General features: G+C 38.7%; 1 protein-coding gene across 2 annotated transcripts in view; it reads left to right on the forward strand.

Moving 5' to 3' along the window:
* The window catches only part of LOC147015200 (STE20-like serine/threonine-protein kinase), a 129,846-nt gene that overhangs the window by 71,508 nt on the left and 40,223 nt on the right, over positions 1-18,115 (forward strand). For both annotated transcript variants that reach the window (XM_085849749.1, XM_085849748.1), the window contains one exon: positions 4,483-4,531. In XM_085849749.1, the coding sequence (XP_085705875.1) occupies positions 4,483-4,531 (49 nt within the window). The remainder of the gene's footprint in view (positions 1-4,482; positions 4,532-18,115) is intronic.

An 18,115-nucleotide genomic window follows, 5' to 3' on the forward strand; every position in this document is an offset into this window, starting at 1 on the left:
GAGTTGAAAGAGATAGGGTGGGAGAAGGAGGTACCTTTGTGGATGTGAGGTGGGGGGGGGACTTTTAAAAGGGGAGTGAGGAGGGAGATTTGAGGTAGAAAGGTGAGGTGGAAGAGAGTGAAGCTTGCTTTGAGGAGAGGAAGAGGTGGCTGATTTGAGAGGGGGAGGTGAGTGGGAAGCTTTGAGAGGGAGAGGAGACGACGACGACGACGAGAGAAAGCGTGTTCATGGGGGAGGAGGGAAACTGTGGGGAGAGGGGAAGGATGAGGAAAGAGGGGGAGGTGTGATGAGGGCAAAGAAAGAGCATGAGGGAGATGTTAAGTGTACTGATTGAGAGTGAGATGCAGTATATATCAGGTTGGAACGTTGCCCACAGATGTTTTAACATCACACAGTTTGGAACACCAGAAGAGGAGGTGGTTAGTATAGCGGAGGACAGTGGAGAGGATGTAGAATGAGGGTCAAACGGGAGGGTTGAGGAAGAGGTATAACAAGGGAAGAGGTAGATTTGAGGAGGTGGGTTGATTTGACAAGAGAAGGTTTTGGAAAGGATGAAGCTTGGAGGGGGAGGTGTGGGGGTGAGGTTTTGAAGGGGAGGGGTAGGGGGAAGGTGGTAAGTAGGATGGAGTGGAGCAGTGGTTCTCAACCTTTTTTGCCCCATGCACCCTTTTCGCCATATGTCAGAATGTCATTCCCCCCTTTCCAAGATTGACTGACTCAAAAGGTGCATTCCAAATAATGTGCACGTAATTTTGAAAATCTTATATTTTTTTCTATATTAGTACACGTGCATTTACTTGGATTATTTTTATAGTGGAGTTTTACTAATTTAATAGCAATAGAAAATGTTGATGGATTTTAAAAGTTGAATCGAAGTTTAAAAAAATATATATTCATAACTAATTACTTAACAGACTAAAGTTACTGAAGCATACTTCAACAAACAAAAAGTTCAATAGAATGCCAGGGTATTGTAATTCATTTTATTCTGATGAAGATCACAGTCAATGAGAAACCTGTGATTGTTTTTTCTTCGCCAATTCTTGGATACGCGGAGGAGTGTTTGAAAGGGCACAACGCAGGTCATTTTCAACCTCCAATCTACTTCGTTGCTTTGTTTTCATTTGCAACAGAGTTGAAAAGCCTGACTCACAAAGATATGTCGACACAAATGGAAGCAATCAATGCATGGATAGCTCTTTCTGCCACTTTTGGGTAGGAATCGCACATTAAGGACCAAAATTCTGTGATTGATTTTTCTAATCGAACATATCTCTTGCTCCCGAATCAGTCTTCAGCTCCAGAAATTCATCTTGACAATCATCAGGAACTTTTTCAACTGACAATTTAAATGGATTTCACACTAAATCCAACTCCTCATCACTGAGTTCAGGAAAATATTGGCTGAATTCATTTTCCAGTGCTGTCAAATGCTGCAAAATTTCATTTTTTGCAAATTCTGGAAGCACTTGGTCTTCACCACCAGCAACAAGAATTGATGACAGTTTCTCAAACATTGAAACATTTTTAATCTCGACCTTTCTCTTCCAATTTTCCAGCTTACTCATGAAAGCTTTCAAGTAATCCATGAATTTTATGATGTTTGTATTCCTGCCTTGCATCTGAAGATTCAGTTTATTCAGCTGCTCAAAAATGTCAACCAATTGGGCAAGGCGCATGATCCATTCCTCATCATCCAGCCAGGCAAAAAATCCCATCTTACCCTGAACTTCAAAAAAAATTTTGACCTCATCTCTAAAGGACCACATCGCACATTAAGGACCTCATCTTTTGACCTCAAAATAATTTGACCTCATCTTTGACCTCAAATACTCGCTCAGTTACATTTCCTCTTGAAAGCTATCGAACATTTGTGTGGAAAAGAAGCAAATGATGGCCTGCATCCATGTAATTACATAACTGCTTGAAAAGTCATGAGTTGAGAGCTCCTCCTTTGACAAAATTCACAATTTAAATTGTTTGATCCAAAGCCTTCCCCAGTGGAGCTGGAAGTGTTTTTGATTCTCGTGCCTGACGATGGATCATACAATGAATGCCTTTCACTTTTGGAGCTCGCTTTTTCACACAAACTTGAAATCCAGATTTTGTCCCCAACATAGCTGGTGCTCCATCTGTACAGCACCCACAGACATGATCCCACAAAAGATTTTCTGATTCAAAGAAAGATGAAACCTTTACCAAAATATCTGAGGCCTTGGTAGTTGTTTCAAGAGGAGAACAAAAGTGAAACTCCTCTTTAAATGAACCTGAGTGAACATATCTTGCAAACACCAGCAACTGGGAACACGATGCCACATCAGTCTATTCATCAAGTTGAATTGAAAAGAAGCCAAATGCTGCAGACTTGATCTCCTGCACAACTTGATCCTTGATGTCAATGGCCATGTCGCTGATCCTCCTTTGAACAGTACTATTTGATAGTGAAACTGCTGCAAGTTTTTTTTCTCCAATCCATTTCCCAACACAATTTCCACCATTTTGAGAGTGCAAGGTTTGAGTAAAGTTTCCCCAATTGTATGTGGTTTTTTTTCTACTTTGCTATCTCCAGTGCTACGACATGAGAAGCTTCAATAACCTTTTGGTTCATTTGTTGGAATGCCCCTGTTGAATCCAGCTTCATCTTTTTGAGAGCATTCCCATGACGTTCAAAAAAATCTGTTGTCCTTGACCTTGTGTTGAGGATGAACATTCTGCAAATGTTTCTTCAACTTTGTTGGTTTCATAGAATCATTTGACAAAGCTTTGCGACAAATAACACATTGAGGCCTTTCTTCTCCATTGATGATGATGGATGTGAATCCATATATAATATATGAATCATCATACCCTTTTTTTTGACACTCATGATGGGCTCCAAATTCTGTGAATAAAAAAAACAAAAATAAGTCAAAGATAACTACAAATGGAATATTTCCACAGATAAAAAAGTGAAATATTTATCTTTATTTTTAATTTAATCTGTGACATTCAATAAAGTTGATTGAATGTCACATTAAATTAAAAACAAACTACAATTCTACAGATTGTACATAATCCACAGGACATCACACCTTATAAAGTGTGATGTCCTGCAGATTATGTACAATCTGTAGAATTGTAGTTTGTAGAAAGATCAATATGTCAACAGTTTGAGTCTGCCAATCTGTGGTCTCAATTTCCCCCTGAAACCATAAAATTCCCCCCTGGTTGAGAACCCCTGGAGTGGAGGGAACGGACAAGTAGTGAGACGCACGTATCTTACCGACCAGTTCCCTTACCAGCAAGTAGAGGTAGAGGAGGGAACAGACAGCGAAAGGATTGAGACTGAAGAGGGACAAAAAGAATGACTGATGGAATACGAACAGCCATTGCAAACTGGGGTTCTTGAGATTTTCAAGTCGGAGATATGTTTTGAAAACCTTAGGGGAGGGTTGGAATAATGGTGAGTTTAGAGAATGAAGAAAGGAAGCGCTGTAAGAGTTATAATTTTCAGAGACAGAATGTTTGAAAGATCGATTTGAAATCAGCCTTTTGAAGAGGAAGATGAGGAGTGCATTCTAATGGAATAGAGAATTCCACACGGGAGAAAGAGGAAGTTGAAACATTTAAAAGCACCGTGCTTTTATATTTATTATATTTATTTAAGGTAAGGTAAGAGATGGTTAGAGTGAAGGAAAAAGATTGAAGAAGAGATCTTGAAGGTGTGTGGCGAATACCTTCATGATCAAAGTGGGAAAGGAAAGGAGGAGGAGGAGGAGGAGGATGATGATGGATGAGGGATGGGGAGAAAAAAAAGTAGGTTGGAACAAATAAATAAAGTGAATCTTATTATAATGGAGCAAACATATATGGTAATGTATATTTTGTGATCAAAACAACTTCTTCAAGGATTCTTCAACAAATTCTGCCCTGTTGTTCATACATGTGTATATATGTATACACACACACACACACACACACACACACACACACACACACACACACACACACACACACACACCTGGTCAAAAGTTTTGGAACACCCCCATCTTTCCAGTTTTTACTGAAATTTAAGCAGTTTAATGCTTCAATGTACTCTGAAATTAAAGGATAGAACAAATAAATAATCTATCTATAATTCGTGTGTGTGTGTGTGTGTGTGTGTGTGTGTGTGTGTGTGTGTGTGTGTGTGTGTGTGTGTGTGTGTGTGTGTGTATACATATATACCATCTCATATACCACCCCACACCTACCATCTCAAGCACCAGCAAAATTGCTTCCACAATGTGATCTGGATCCTCTGGTTCGACAGTTGAATTTTTTTTAAACATTCCTACATCTGCAATTGCTAGTCTTACAATGATTGTGCATGATGTTTAGTGGATCTTGCAATTGCAAATGTTCAAATCAAAATGTTCTACTAATCACTCTTCACCATGCAGTGCAATTTGTCCTTTGCAGTCCAATGGAATTTTCAGTTCAGCTCTGTACTTCCCTTTGCAGATTATGATTGAGTTCTGCTCTGGAGGTGCTGTCGATGCCATCATGCTTGGTGAGTTTGTTGATAGACATGTGCTGTACGTGCCCCGTGCATTGCATTCTCAACCTTTTTTTTTTTTGGCAACATACATCTTTAGCCTCAGCACATACAAGTCATGATGTCAGTTTGATCTTGCCTCAGCTGCTTGCAGTTTCACTTGCAGACAGTTATTCATTGAACAATTTGTTGCTACTTTATTTGCAGTACTTTCTTTTTTTTTTTGCTTTTTTTTTTTTGCTTTCCATTTGGGTTGAAGAAAATTTTGATTGCCCTAATCTAAGCATTGATAATGTTACACTTGCATGTTATCACCTTCCTGTTTTTATACATACAGCACAAAGTCGAGGCTCATGGAAGAGCTCGAACACAGAATGGATCGGTACAAAAGAACAACAGAAAGAGGAAGTAGGTGGAAAACACCAACAGCAATGTTGAGGGATAACCAAAATTTTATCAAAATGACTTGGAACTCTTGTATTTATTCATTCCTTAATTCTTTCATGTTTGACAATACCAAAGTTGCCTCCACCAGCATTGAAGGTGGACAGAGGTTGTTTTCACCCTTGTCTGTTTGTCTGTCTGTTTGGTTGTGAGCAGGATATCTCAAAAAGTTATTTATGGATTAGGATGAAATTTGGTGGACAGGTTGGGTGTGTAACAAGGACAACCGTATTTTCCAGTGTATAAACCACACTTTTTTTATCAGCAAAAAGGTAAAAGTTGGGGGTGCGGCAAACACGGGTATCGAAAAAACAATCTTTCTTAAAAACAATCAATGCTGAATTTCATTTGCATTCCAAATGAACTCTTTTTTTTTTTTTAGCAGTTGGAACAGCAGTTAAACTCTATTCCACTGTTTAAATTTTGAAAATTGGTTCAGGTTAATAGTTTGTTCAGCATTTTATTAACCATGTGTGGAAACGATGAACGCAGGTGAGAGTTTCAACATGGGCTGCTCACAGCCTACGTTGATCTCTGCAAAGTGTTTGAATCAGTGAATCAGGATGCCCTCTGGAGGATTCTCGGTCTTTGTGGGGTTCCACCAAAACTGATCAATTTGATTTCTGGAACTACACTCTGGTACAGAGTGTTGCGAGGTGTGGTGGTTCCATCTATGACTTATTTCCAGTTGTTCGAGCTGTGGTGCATCGTTTGGGAATGTCAATATCTCTGACCTTGATTTCGCAGATGATGCACTCATCTTTGTGGAGATGCTAGATATCCTTAAGGGGCCTTCAGTTGATGATAAATGGAGTTTCAGGGATGCCCATTCAACTGAATGGGGAAAAAAGAGAAAAACTTTCTGACTCAAGCCCCAAAAGCCAAAAATAGGAGACTGATTTTCTCCACACCTATCCCCTTCCCTCCCATACAAGCAAATGTATAATTGAGACTATGAAAGATTGAGACTTACTGATTAAAGCACTTCTTCCCCCCAACATAATCACAGTCCTTTTATATTTTCATTCCACTCAAAGAGCGAACCAACGAATATTTGCCCATGTTCTACTTTAGGGAATAACTTCATTTTCTTATAACATTCATTTCCATCGAGTATATTCACTTTATCTCTTCACGCACGAAAGAAAGGGAAGTTCACTATCCCTCCTTTGGTTCTGTAAAATGGGGAAGTGCCTTTAAGAGCACAGTCGTGCTGTGAAAATGAAGAAGTATTCTGTGCCCATGTCTCTCATGGTTATATCTTAAATCATCAGAACACTAACAGAACAAAGTTGAGCAAAAAGCAAGCAAAAACACCTTTTAAACGCAAGTTTTCTCAAAACCATTCAAAGCAAGCTGTTTCGTTTTCATGTTAAAATGAGTCAGTCTGGGGTCAGCCAAGCTGCCTCGCCCGAACCAAGCCAAAAAAATTCCGGTCATTTCCTATGTGGGACACACCCTGAAAAAACCCATTGTTTTCACATTTCATTGAAAAAACCCATTGTTTTCACATTTCATTGACGTCATCAAGTTGCCTATTTAAACCAACTTGTGCGCCGGGTGTTTTATTTTGAATATGGAGCATTCAGATTATTACGACAACCTTGCAGGTCAATCGTTTTCACAAGATGAAAGGTGAGATACTTGTTTTATATTGAATTTTATATATTCATTATTTGTTGTTTTATACAGAATTAAATCACGAAACAACCAATAATTATTGTATGTCTTTTTCTAACAGGTTGTCCCCAATAAGAAGATCGTCGATAACTGATCTGGAACAGGAGGCGTTTGTATATCATGACGAATGGCAAAAAATGAATGACTTCCTTAAAGACCTTCAATCGTTCAGAAGAGAATTGAATGACATTTTTGTTGTCTACCAAGAAGTTCTCTCACGTCCTCTGACCTTGAATGAGTCGAGTCAAAGGTGAGAAATTATCTCTCTCTCTCCCCCCGTCTCCACGTCTCCACGTCTCCACGTCTCCACGTCTCCACGTCTCCACGTCTCCACGTCTCCACGTCTCCACGTCTCCACGTCTCCACGTCTCCACGTCTCCACGTCTCCACGTCTCCACGTCTCCACGTCTCCACGTCTCCACGTCTCCACGTCTCCACCTCTCCACGTCTCCACGTCTCCACGTCTCCACCTCTCCACCTCTCCACCTCTCCACCTCTCCACCTCTCCACCTCTCCACCTCTCCACCTCTCCACCTCTCCACCTCTCCACCTCTCCACCTCTCCACCTCTCCACCTCTCCACCTCTCCACCTCTCCACCTCTCCACCTCTCTACGTCTCTCTCTCTTGAGTGTTGAATCATTATTTTTTTTTTTTTCAGTTTAAACACCTGTCTGGATGAACCAAACACACAACTTAATCTTCTGGAGGAATCTGACACGACACTCTATCTTCTGGAGATAAATATTATATTTATTATTTTATTAATATTATAATATAATCGTCTTTATATACCCTAATTGTTCTTCACTCTTTGTTTTGAACAGAATATGTTGATCGAGTTTCAAAACCAAAACAAACCATCAGACTACTGCGAAAGAAGATTTTGTTCAATGTTATTACTTTTGTTTAATTATAAATACTTTCCTTATAATTCTCTGATTTTGAATTACAAGAAAATAATAAAGGAGATGTAAAGGGGGGGGGGGTGGGGGAGGATTAGGGTTGGGAGGTAGGTGCGCTCCCCCAACGACCCACCACTCCCCTCATCCCTCTCCCCTCCCCTCCCCGTGTCTGTGTGTGGGGAAGGGTGGGGGGTGGGTCAAAGCTGGGGGCACACGGGGGTGGAGCTTGTGTGGGTGGAGCAATTTTTTTTAAATTAAATAAACATGTTGTGTGTTGGGAACTAATAAACTAATCACTAATTATGTGAATATGATGGATCTGGATGTGGCTTATGTGGGTGGGGGTTTGCGTGGATGTGGCTTTTGTGAGTGGGGCTTGTGTGGATGTGGCTTTTGTGGGTGGGGTTTGCGTGGGTGGGGCTTGTGTGGGCAGAGTCATAAAGGGGCGGAGTTAAAAATGGGTGGAGTCAAAAAAAATTCAATTTCTCTTTGTCTTTTGTAATTCCTGTGAATAAAATTAACCTAAAATTTCTTCCCCCTTTAAATCACATAATTTGTAAGTCCAAGGGTGTTTTTCAATTTATCTTTGTTGTCTTTTGTAATTCCTGTGAATAAAATGCACCTAAAATTTCTTCCCCCTTTAAATAACATAATTTGTAAGTCCGAGGAATTGTACCGACGACATCAACAATTTTAAAAAGTACATTTGTCCATCGCTTGGTATAACCTTTTTTCAAAATGAGATTTCCACCTGTATATTCTTACTATATCACCAACTTTGAACTTCGGCTTTCTGACATTAATCTCTTTTTCATATTTTAATTTTATAAATGTTTCTGATGGCTTCGTTTTCATTGAGGTATGAATCGTGTCGTTGTACTTATCGACAATGTCCTTAATTTTGTGATAACCATTGTTGAGGACCGAGTTGAGTTAATTTTTTATATCGTCTCTCTTTTAGAGTGCGATTAAAACGCTCAATAACAATCGCTTTTCCTTCATTAAAGGTGCTGTATAATGTAATGTTGTTATTTTTAAGAAAATTCATAAATGTTTTGTTGGAGAACTCTATACCCTCATCAGTCCACAATTTTTTTAGGTTTTCTCTTGCTTTTATTGAATATCTGTTGGAAAGCTAACAAAAGAGCATTCCTGTTTTGTTTTTCAAAGGAACAACCCACGCATATCTACTCAAATCAATAACAGTAAAAGCATACTTGTACCCCTTATCATAATTGAGTTCAATTAAATCAGCAGACCAGATATAATCAACTTCCTTGGAATAAACCTTCCTTCTATGAAACTTTGTGATTATTGTTTTTTGTAATTCATCAGCTAATTGAGCCTGGTGTTGGCGCAGTGGTTAGGGCAGCGGCTTGGGATCCAAAAGGTCCTGAGTTCAAGCCCCGTTGGGCCACTGAATTAATACACCAGGGGGTTGACTCAGCCTGTCATCCTTCCGAGGTCGGCAAAGTGAGTACCAGTGTACTGGGCCGGTGTATACCCCGGTTAAAATTGGTGTACCATATCCCTGTGTCGTAAGAGGCGACCAGGGCTGTGTCAGGAAGGGCATCCGGCATAAAACATGTGCCAAATCACTATGCGGATCATACGGATGATCCGCTGTGGCGACCCCTTACGGGAGCAGCCGAAAGAAGAAGAAGAAGAATAAGAAGAAGTAATTCATCTGCTAATTGCTCTTCAATCTTGATGACATCATTCGAGCCTATGAGTTTTTTGAATTTCCAAGCCCAAGTTTCAATTTAGCACTGATCATCTTCTTCATGATGAACCTATCAACTTTTTCTCTCAAGGTTGGATTTTGTATCAGAGACAAATTATATAACATTTCTCTATTGGCTTCATGTTTTTCTTCCAATGTTGTGCTATTTCCATAATATTGTGCCTCATGCACACTTCATCAACCCTATTAATAGGTTTGCTCCACTGTTTAGGATTGTCAGCCTCATCAAATATTTTATTCAAGTTTGTTCCTGGACCACAGAAAGAATACCTTGGTAGATGTAATTCCCCTGGTATTCCAGTTGTTGTAAATTTACTTCCTGATAAAAACTTTTGTATATCTCCCCCTCGGTTGTGTTTGGTGAATTCACTCTTTTTTGAGCCACACACCGAACATGTCCCTTTTTGTATAACCCTATTATTTTTACTTTTAACATACGAGATATTTTTACTCTTGGTTTTCTTTTTACATTTTAGACAATAACTCATTTATTTATGTGAAAAATTCCTACAGAGTGCGAAAACCTTTTTAGTTTCCAACATGCACATTTGAATCTTAATTTTTAAAACATAAAGAATCCTTTGAAATGTCTTCACTCTCTCCTCCATTTATTTAAGAAAAAAAATGTAAAACTTTAATCAAAGTCAATTATACCAACATCATCAATAATATAATCTTTTCCTTCTTTCTCTTCTTCATCTCCACTTTCTCGTTTCATTCTTCTCCCTGAAACTGATGTTAATAGTCTTGATGCATATATTTTTCATGGAGTTGCCAATTCTTTGTTTTCCTCTTCGGTGCGTTGAGATTTATTTATTTTCTGTCATACCTTTGATCTTTTTATCATCTCACTGGTTTCCATATTTTTATATTCATTTATCCTCTCTCTCTTTCCTCCCTCTCCCTCTCCTCCTCCTCCTCTCTCTTCTCCTTCTCCTCCTCCTCTCTCTTCTCCCTCTCCTCCTCCTCTCTCTTCTCCTTCTCCTCCTCCTCTCTCTTCTCCCTCTCCTCTTTCTCTCTCTTCTCAGTTTCTTCAACTCCTTCCCTATCCCTTACTATCCTTGAACCACTTTCACCCCATAGAATATCATACATATATTCATCTGGATTCTGCGATACTCTTGAATCCACAATTATTTTTCTCGTAATAGGAAACCAATAAGATTTGTAAATGATTTCTAAAAGAGTTTTATATTTCATCACCTTTCGAAGTTCATTTTTATTTAATATTTTAATCAAATCTCTATTTGTGGGTTTTTTAACATCAGTATAAGGCCAGTTCTTCATTGAAAAATGTCAATGTTTATGTTCCAATTCATAAGGAATGTAAAATCGAATGCCCTTTTCTTGTAGGTATCCTTGAATGCACAAATTATTATTTTCTTGAAGCCTTCTTGCTGTCATTTATGTATCAGAAATATATGACAGATTAATATGATGACATGTAATACCTCCCCATCTTCCCAGAGTTACAACAGTTTGTATTCCTCAACTTTGTATAATTATCCAATTTCCTTCCTTCTTTGTCATATAAACGATTGCTTCACCATCATATTATTTCCTATTCCCGAAATCGTGTATTTGTTGTTTGCTAATTGTGCTTCCACATATCTCCTGATTCTTACCAAGAGGATAATATTCTTCTTTACGAGACTGATAAAAATCGTGTAGGTCTTCTAGGTTGAATGAAAAAGACCAATTATGTCCTAAATCACATATTATACCTCCATTTCCCTATTCTCATATTTACTATTCTTCCTTCTTTATAAAATTCAGTCCTAAGCAGATAATTGAATTTAATAAGAAAAGGTGTATGGTTTGTTGAACCAGGTGTTGTGGTTGTAAATTCTACTCCTTCAACAAAACATGCCATTTTATTTTAGGATATAAATTGTGATAAATCACTTAATCTCACCAAGTCATTTGCGTCAGTCGGGCTTGGATAATTTATTAATTTACAATAATTTTTCATGTTAATATTTTTTGCTATACTATATTTCTGTCACTCAGCCTGTGCCTTTGTGTAATAATTTGATAAATCAATATCCAGTTCTTGGGATACACCAAAGATAGAACCATCTTTACCACCACAAGTCATTTTTATTAGATTAAAAATAATGTCATTAAAAAATTTATTTTTGTTAAGTTGAAATAACACATATAGACATAATTGACCACAACACTTGGAATTTAATTATTGGACTTGAAATGTTTGACAAACAGCATTCTGAAGAATTTTATTACTTCAACAGGTGGTGGAAGACCAAAACTATCAAAATAATATTTGTCTTGACTATTAAAAATACAAACCCAACGAGAACTGTTTCCATTATTATCTTCTAAGTTCATAATTATATTATTTGTATGTTTAGACACGTTTGTTAATTCATCTCTCATACAAATAACCACATTGTGAATTTTTAATTTCTTACAATATTTGATAAGTTCTGAATTTGATGTTGTATTCTTTCCAAATTCTTTAAACCACTCATCAATGCTCATTTATTTATTCGAAAGATATAATCCATTACCCCTTTTAGTTAATTTTACACCTGCTTGTGCGATAGAAGAAAGCATATCTCCAACTATCAATCTCGCTTTATCAGGCAGACTTTCAAGTTTTTCAGCAAAATCTGCAATTACACCACTTCCACAAATTTGTTTCTCCAACTCTTTGTTATGTCTTTCCAATTATTTTTGAGCCCGGAGTTGAGCCTTCCTTTCGTTGGCAGTTTTCACCGCTGCTGAAATACCACCCGTCAATGCTCCAGCCACACTGAAGCCAGCAAATAAAGGAATTAGAAATGGGAGAAATCCTCTACTCATCTATCTTATTGAGTATTTCTTCAACATTGGTTTTGACATTTTAATTTTAAGTGAGTCAGTATCGTTCAAGATTTTCACCTGTTCTCTTTTGAGCAAAACATCAATTCTTACTGCTCCTTTTCTCTGAATTGTATTAACATTAATCATACAAGGCTTTTGATTTTGAGTACAAGATGATAGTTTATGAAGATTGATTTGATTAACATATACCCCAGTTGGCACTTCACTACTCATTTATTTGTCAAAAAAATTATGTGAGACGAATCATAACACCATTATCTGTATTAATCTGTAATTCTGTTTCTTCCAAAAGCAAACAATATGTATCAACTTCTTCACTCTCTTCTCTTTCAATGTATAGGGAAGTATCCACTCGATTCGACTTTCTAGATTCCCTTTGAGCACTCAGGTCAATCGCATAGATTTTATACAGACCTTTAAATGCTGTCATATCCAAAATGGGTTCTTTATTTCCATTGCTTTCACACACCTTTTGCTAAGACTTTTGTATGCTTCAGCATAATCATTTTTTCCCCAATTAATTTCCAATCTATCTCATGGATAAAATGTTCCATCCAGAGAAATGCGAAGTTATTTCACCGAAGCATTATCACTCAATGCATTATTCTTATCAGTAGCAGTATCACCATCTGGTTTTTAAAAAATGATCCACAGATATCGTGGCTTTTCCTTCCAGAACACCCAAATTCCACGTGTAAGTGGTTTGGTTTAGTTTAACGTGTTGACATCTTCTTTTTAGGTATGATACATTGAGTGGTTTCTGTGAGTTAAGTCTTCTATTCAACATCTCTTCTGTTTTAAGATTAAGAGTATATTCACTAATATACCAACTAATTTCATCAATTAGAAATTTATTCTGATCAGCAAAAGCAGAAGCCATACCAAAAAGCAATCTATTTTCATTATCATTCCTTTGCAGTTGAAATCCAATTTTAAGACCATACAGAACTTTATCATGATCACAAAATCCAAATATACCTTGAAGAGGAACTGCCACAGAAAAACTATTACCTGTTTTTGTATCATCATGATGCATTCCTTTCCTTTGACTATATCCAGGGTCTGTGATTGTTCCCGTTGCCAGATTAGGAATAAAACCTTTGACAGCCCCCTTTCCCATTCTATCACAAAATGAATATAGTGTAAATTTCATCATTTCAGATGTAGCAGAGACATAATCAACCGCTTCAACTTCTTGTGTTCCAATATACAAACGAACACTATCAAACATTTTCCAGAAGAAATCATTTACGAGTGTAGCGTTTGTGGTATTCGCAGCCTTAGTTAATGTAAATTTTAACAACAAGAAACTTTTGGCTCGATTCAAATAAGTTTGTTGATTATTTATTTCAAAACTTTTTGTTCCATTTGCATTCCAGTCTGTTCCAGTTGTGGCATTTACCTTGAAGTAGTCTTCTTTTTAGTGGAGTTTGAGATGACAATGGTATCATCCAAATCATAGATACTATCAATTGCTTCCATACTTGTATTTATTAGGGAAAAAAGATATTAAAACTTTTGAAACCCTGACCCAAGTATTTGAATTATTTTCTGTCGTTCTTGGGGAGACAACTGACTTTTGCCTTTCTTAATTTCTTTTATTGCGTGCAATTTATGAGAATCCTTTTGGGCATCTTTTATACTCTTTATAGCACCCGCTACATTTCCCACAGCAGAAGCAGTTGAACCAATTAGGTCTTTATGTTTAAGAATAGTTGAACCTATACCCATTAGAGTATCAATTGTCCCATCTCCTTTTTTTCTAAATTGATGTCCGACACCCTTTTGTCTCTTCGGTTTATCCTCTACCAAGATACATACCTTCACCCATGTAGTATGGGGAAAGGAACATCCCATCCCCTGTAATTATTTTATATTTTCCCAACTCATATTTCCTCACAATAACCATCGTATTTATTTTTTGGAAAACTTCACGTAGGTGAGTTCTGATGGATATAATTTCTCCATTAAAAGAAATCGTGTGATTATCTTGGTCAGTTATCCTAAACTTTACTCTGTGTATGGTTTTTCCTGACACAGGAAAAAAAACCCAGATTTTTGGGTTCCATATTTAATTTATAACCAATTGGGGTTGAGTATGCGCTGAATGAAAATATAGTATTTGTTCTTATTCCATCATTATAAGTGCCATCAATCAAATCACAGTGAATTAATACCGAATTTATGCCTGAGGATATTTGAACGACATTATCACTGTAAAATGTCCCATTAGTTTCAATCTTTTTTGAGGAGAAACCCAATAACTCTCAAAATGAATTATCAATTGTGAAATCAACTTGTAGTTATTTTTACATTTAATCGTTGATTTTGAAGTATGTTTTTGAATATCTATAACAATATTTTTTGGTTCATCACCCTGTTCTTTCATAAGGCGAGCAATTTCGGAAGATATTTGAGAAATCTCATATGCTCCTGGTGAAACTGTTATCGTTTTGTATCCACTTCCCGGATTATAACTAAACTTGTCATGTTTCTCGGTGATATTAAACAAGGTATTATAAGTTTCCATAGACAATAAAGACGCCTCATTTTCTTTTGTTGCGTAAAGTTGTAGTGGGTATGGGAATGAAGATGTGTGGTCGCATGTTGTGAAATTAAAATAAACGATTGTGCTCCTCATCTTATTTAATATGGGATAAAATGTCTTTGTATTGACATTTATTAATTATTTTAATGTTCATCAACTGGTCTAAAATGGCTGATGCTTCATTAAAACAATAGTTATTTCCAGAATTCTTACTACCTAACATCAATAACAGTCTATTAACTAATTGTGATGGGTCATTTGGAAGAAAAGTAACACCTGAACCAAGGCTACTTAAAGCCTGAATGATGTGTTTCTCCTCATTCTTCCTACTTTTACCAGATAGACTAATCCTATAATTAAGAGAGTCCAGCAGATCAATATATACTCTATCATCCTTTTTTTCATATCCAATGATTTATCAAAATACTTTGATTCATCCCTCACAGTTGAACCTTGTTTTCCATCTCGTGTTCGAAGAAACATTAATCTCGGAGTTAGTTAAATAGGGGGTTCAGCAGAACTCAAGAACCTTAATTCATCATTAAATATGAATCCCTTTTCTCGAACAAGATGAAATATTGCTGGTTGTTCTGTTGGAATGAGTCCTGCTTTTGTTTTGTTTTTTTTAATCCGCTGAATATTCAATGTTTTGAAGAGCTTTCACAATATAATCTTCCTTTATATCGTCCAGTTGTTGAAATAATCCTTCATCATCATATTCTAATTCTCCTCTGTGCCCTAATTCTTCCTCCATCATTTGACTGAAATCTTTTAACATTTGAAACTTTTTAGCAGTATATTCGATTGTGGAACCTAGTCTGGTGTTGGCTTAGTGGTTAGGGTGGCGGCTTGGGATCCCAGGGTCCTGAGGTCAAGCCCCGTTGGCTGCTGAATTAACACCAGGGGGTTGACTCAGCCTGTCATCCTTCTGAGGTCGGCGAAGTGAGTACCAGTGTACTGGTCCCGGTGTATGCCCCGGTTAGAATAGGTGTACCATATCCCTGTGTGTGTCGTAAGAGGCGACCAGGGTTGGCGTCAGGAAGGGCATCCGGCCATAAAACATTGCCTCAAGAAAATTGCCCAACCCCTGCACAGCAGGGAAAAATGGCTGTAAAAACGGTCTTTTTTTTTTTATTCTATTGTGGGAACTGTGGAAGCATCTATAATGTTTTCTTTTAGTGCTTTAAAAAATTTCTCTTGTTAGCTCGCCTGTTCAAAGAACAGAGAGCTATAGTGATACCCCTGGCGTGAGCGTGAGCGTGAGCGTGAAAATGTTAAAGTTTTTGGTGCAAGTTATTTCCTTTCTAATGTTTTTATCTACCACACTATTTTTTACTGATTACAGTGTACAAATACATCTACTGCTTTAAAATTATTTGGATCAGACTTCACTGCAATGCTTTATAAAAAATATTATTGGACTGGTCTTTTAAAAACGATAAATGTATAAACAGGTGAGCATTGGGTGGCTTTGACACCAACTCTGGTTTTCTTTCAAACTAGCATAACCCACGCTCTGCACGACATGTTGGGGTGGGTGTGTTTGAGAAAGGAACTGATGCAGAGTATCAGTAGTAATTTTACTTTAATGCATTAAGTGTAATACGATTTCACTGTTTCAGAACCATTTTATTTACTTTTTTTGTACCATTCACCTCATATGGTCTTTGAGATAATGTAAGCCGAATATCACGTTACTCAAGCGCAGAACAAAGTGGAAGATTGTGCGCCACAAAACCACAAACTCGGAAATAATATATAAGATGCTTCTTTACCCGTTAGTTTCTGTCTGCGTTTCTTCTTTATGTCTTCCTGTTGTTTTACAACTTTTGAAATCAACTCTTGATGCTCGCTCTGATGGTTACCATACCCAAGGAGTTGCAGTAGCTGTGTCCAAGAAGCAGACCCCAATGATAATTGAGGTATCACCGGTCAACGAGCGTATTATGAGATTAAGGATTCATCACTCCTTAGGTGTCATTTCCCTGGTCTCTGTTTATGCTCCGACTGAGGCGAGTGATCTCACCGTGAAGGACGCATTCTACGCCACACTCGAGTCTGTGGTTGATCAGTGCCCCAGACGAGATACACTTCTAGTCTTGGGGGATTTCAATGCATCGACTGGAACTGATAGGGATGGTTATGAGGTGTGTGTTGGTCCCCATGGGTCAGGAACTATGAACCAGAATAGCACTAAGTTCCTTGACTTTGCAAGAAGTCATGGACTTAGGGTGGCTGGTTCATGGTTTCAGTGCCCACAAGCTCATCCCTGGACTTGGTATTCCAACGCTGGCGGTGTGGCAAAGGAGATTGACCATGTCCTCATTGACGGTCGTTGGAGGATGATCCAGAACTGCAGGGTCTACCGGAGTGCTCAGTTCCTCAATATTGACCACAGGCTTGTTGTAGCAACTCTAAAGCTGCACCTTAAATCCTGGAGAATGGTACCATCCCAGCCTAGGCTGGATGTTGCCAAGCTCAGGGATGAGAGAGTAGCTGAGGAGTTTGCGAACAGGCTGAGTGGACACTTGTGGGGTCTGGGTGCTTTGGGGGGTCCTGAAGAGTTGTGGAGCACCTTCAAGACCACCGTCCTTGATGTTGCCGGTGGATGCCTTGGAGCTCACCGCAGGGCAAAGAAGAATTTTGTCTCTCAAGGGACACAGGATACCATTGACGAGAGTCACAGGGCCAGGCTGAATGGCAGAGCTGAGCTGTTCAGGGAGCTGAGGCGTAAAACTGTACGTGCACTGAGGGTGGACAAGGAGGCCTATGTGCGAGGAATCTGTGAGGGGGTAGAGCATCACCTGTGGACAGGTGATTCTCGTCCCGCTTACAGGGGAATTCGCGCATTACGTTCATCCAAGCCCATCCCTCGGAGCACTGCAGTTCGAGCAGAGAGTGGTAGGCTCTTGACAGAGGAGTCTGAAGTGAAGGCCCGGTGGGCCAGTTACTTTGAGCGGTTGTACCAGGCTGATCCCCCAGCTGTCGAGTTGGACGTCAAGGGTGTTACAATCCCTGTTGCTGACCCTCAAATCAACTGTGGTCCACCTTCGCTTATGGAAACACGGGCTGCGGTGAACCAGTTGAAACGGGGCAAAGCTCCAGGGATCTGTGGCATCCATGCCGAACTTCTCAAGGCTGGTGGAAATGCTGCACTCGTGTCGTTGCATGCAGTTTTGTGCTCTGCCTGGAACACAGGCATCATCCCAACTGACTGGAAGAGGGGCCTTGTTGTCCCTCTCTGGAAAGGGAAGGGTGATCGCCAACACTGCAACAACTACCGAGGGGTGACGCTGCTCTCAGTGCCGGGCAAGGTCTTTGCTCGGATAATTCTTGATAGGGTTCGCCAACATCTGCTTGAGCACCAGCGTCCAGATCAGTCAGGCTTTACACCAAAGAGGTCAACGATTGACCGTATCCTTGCACTTCATGT

Source organism: Eptatretus burgeri, chromosome 12 (genome assembly GCF_056783735.1).
Source record: "Eptatretus burgeri isolate ZD-2024b chromosome 12, Ebu_testis_v1, whole genome shotgun sequence".
NCBI classification, from domain to species: domain Eukaryota; kingdom Metazoa; phylum Chordata; class Myxini; order Myxiniformes; family Myxinidae; genus Eptatretus; species Eptatretus burgeri.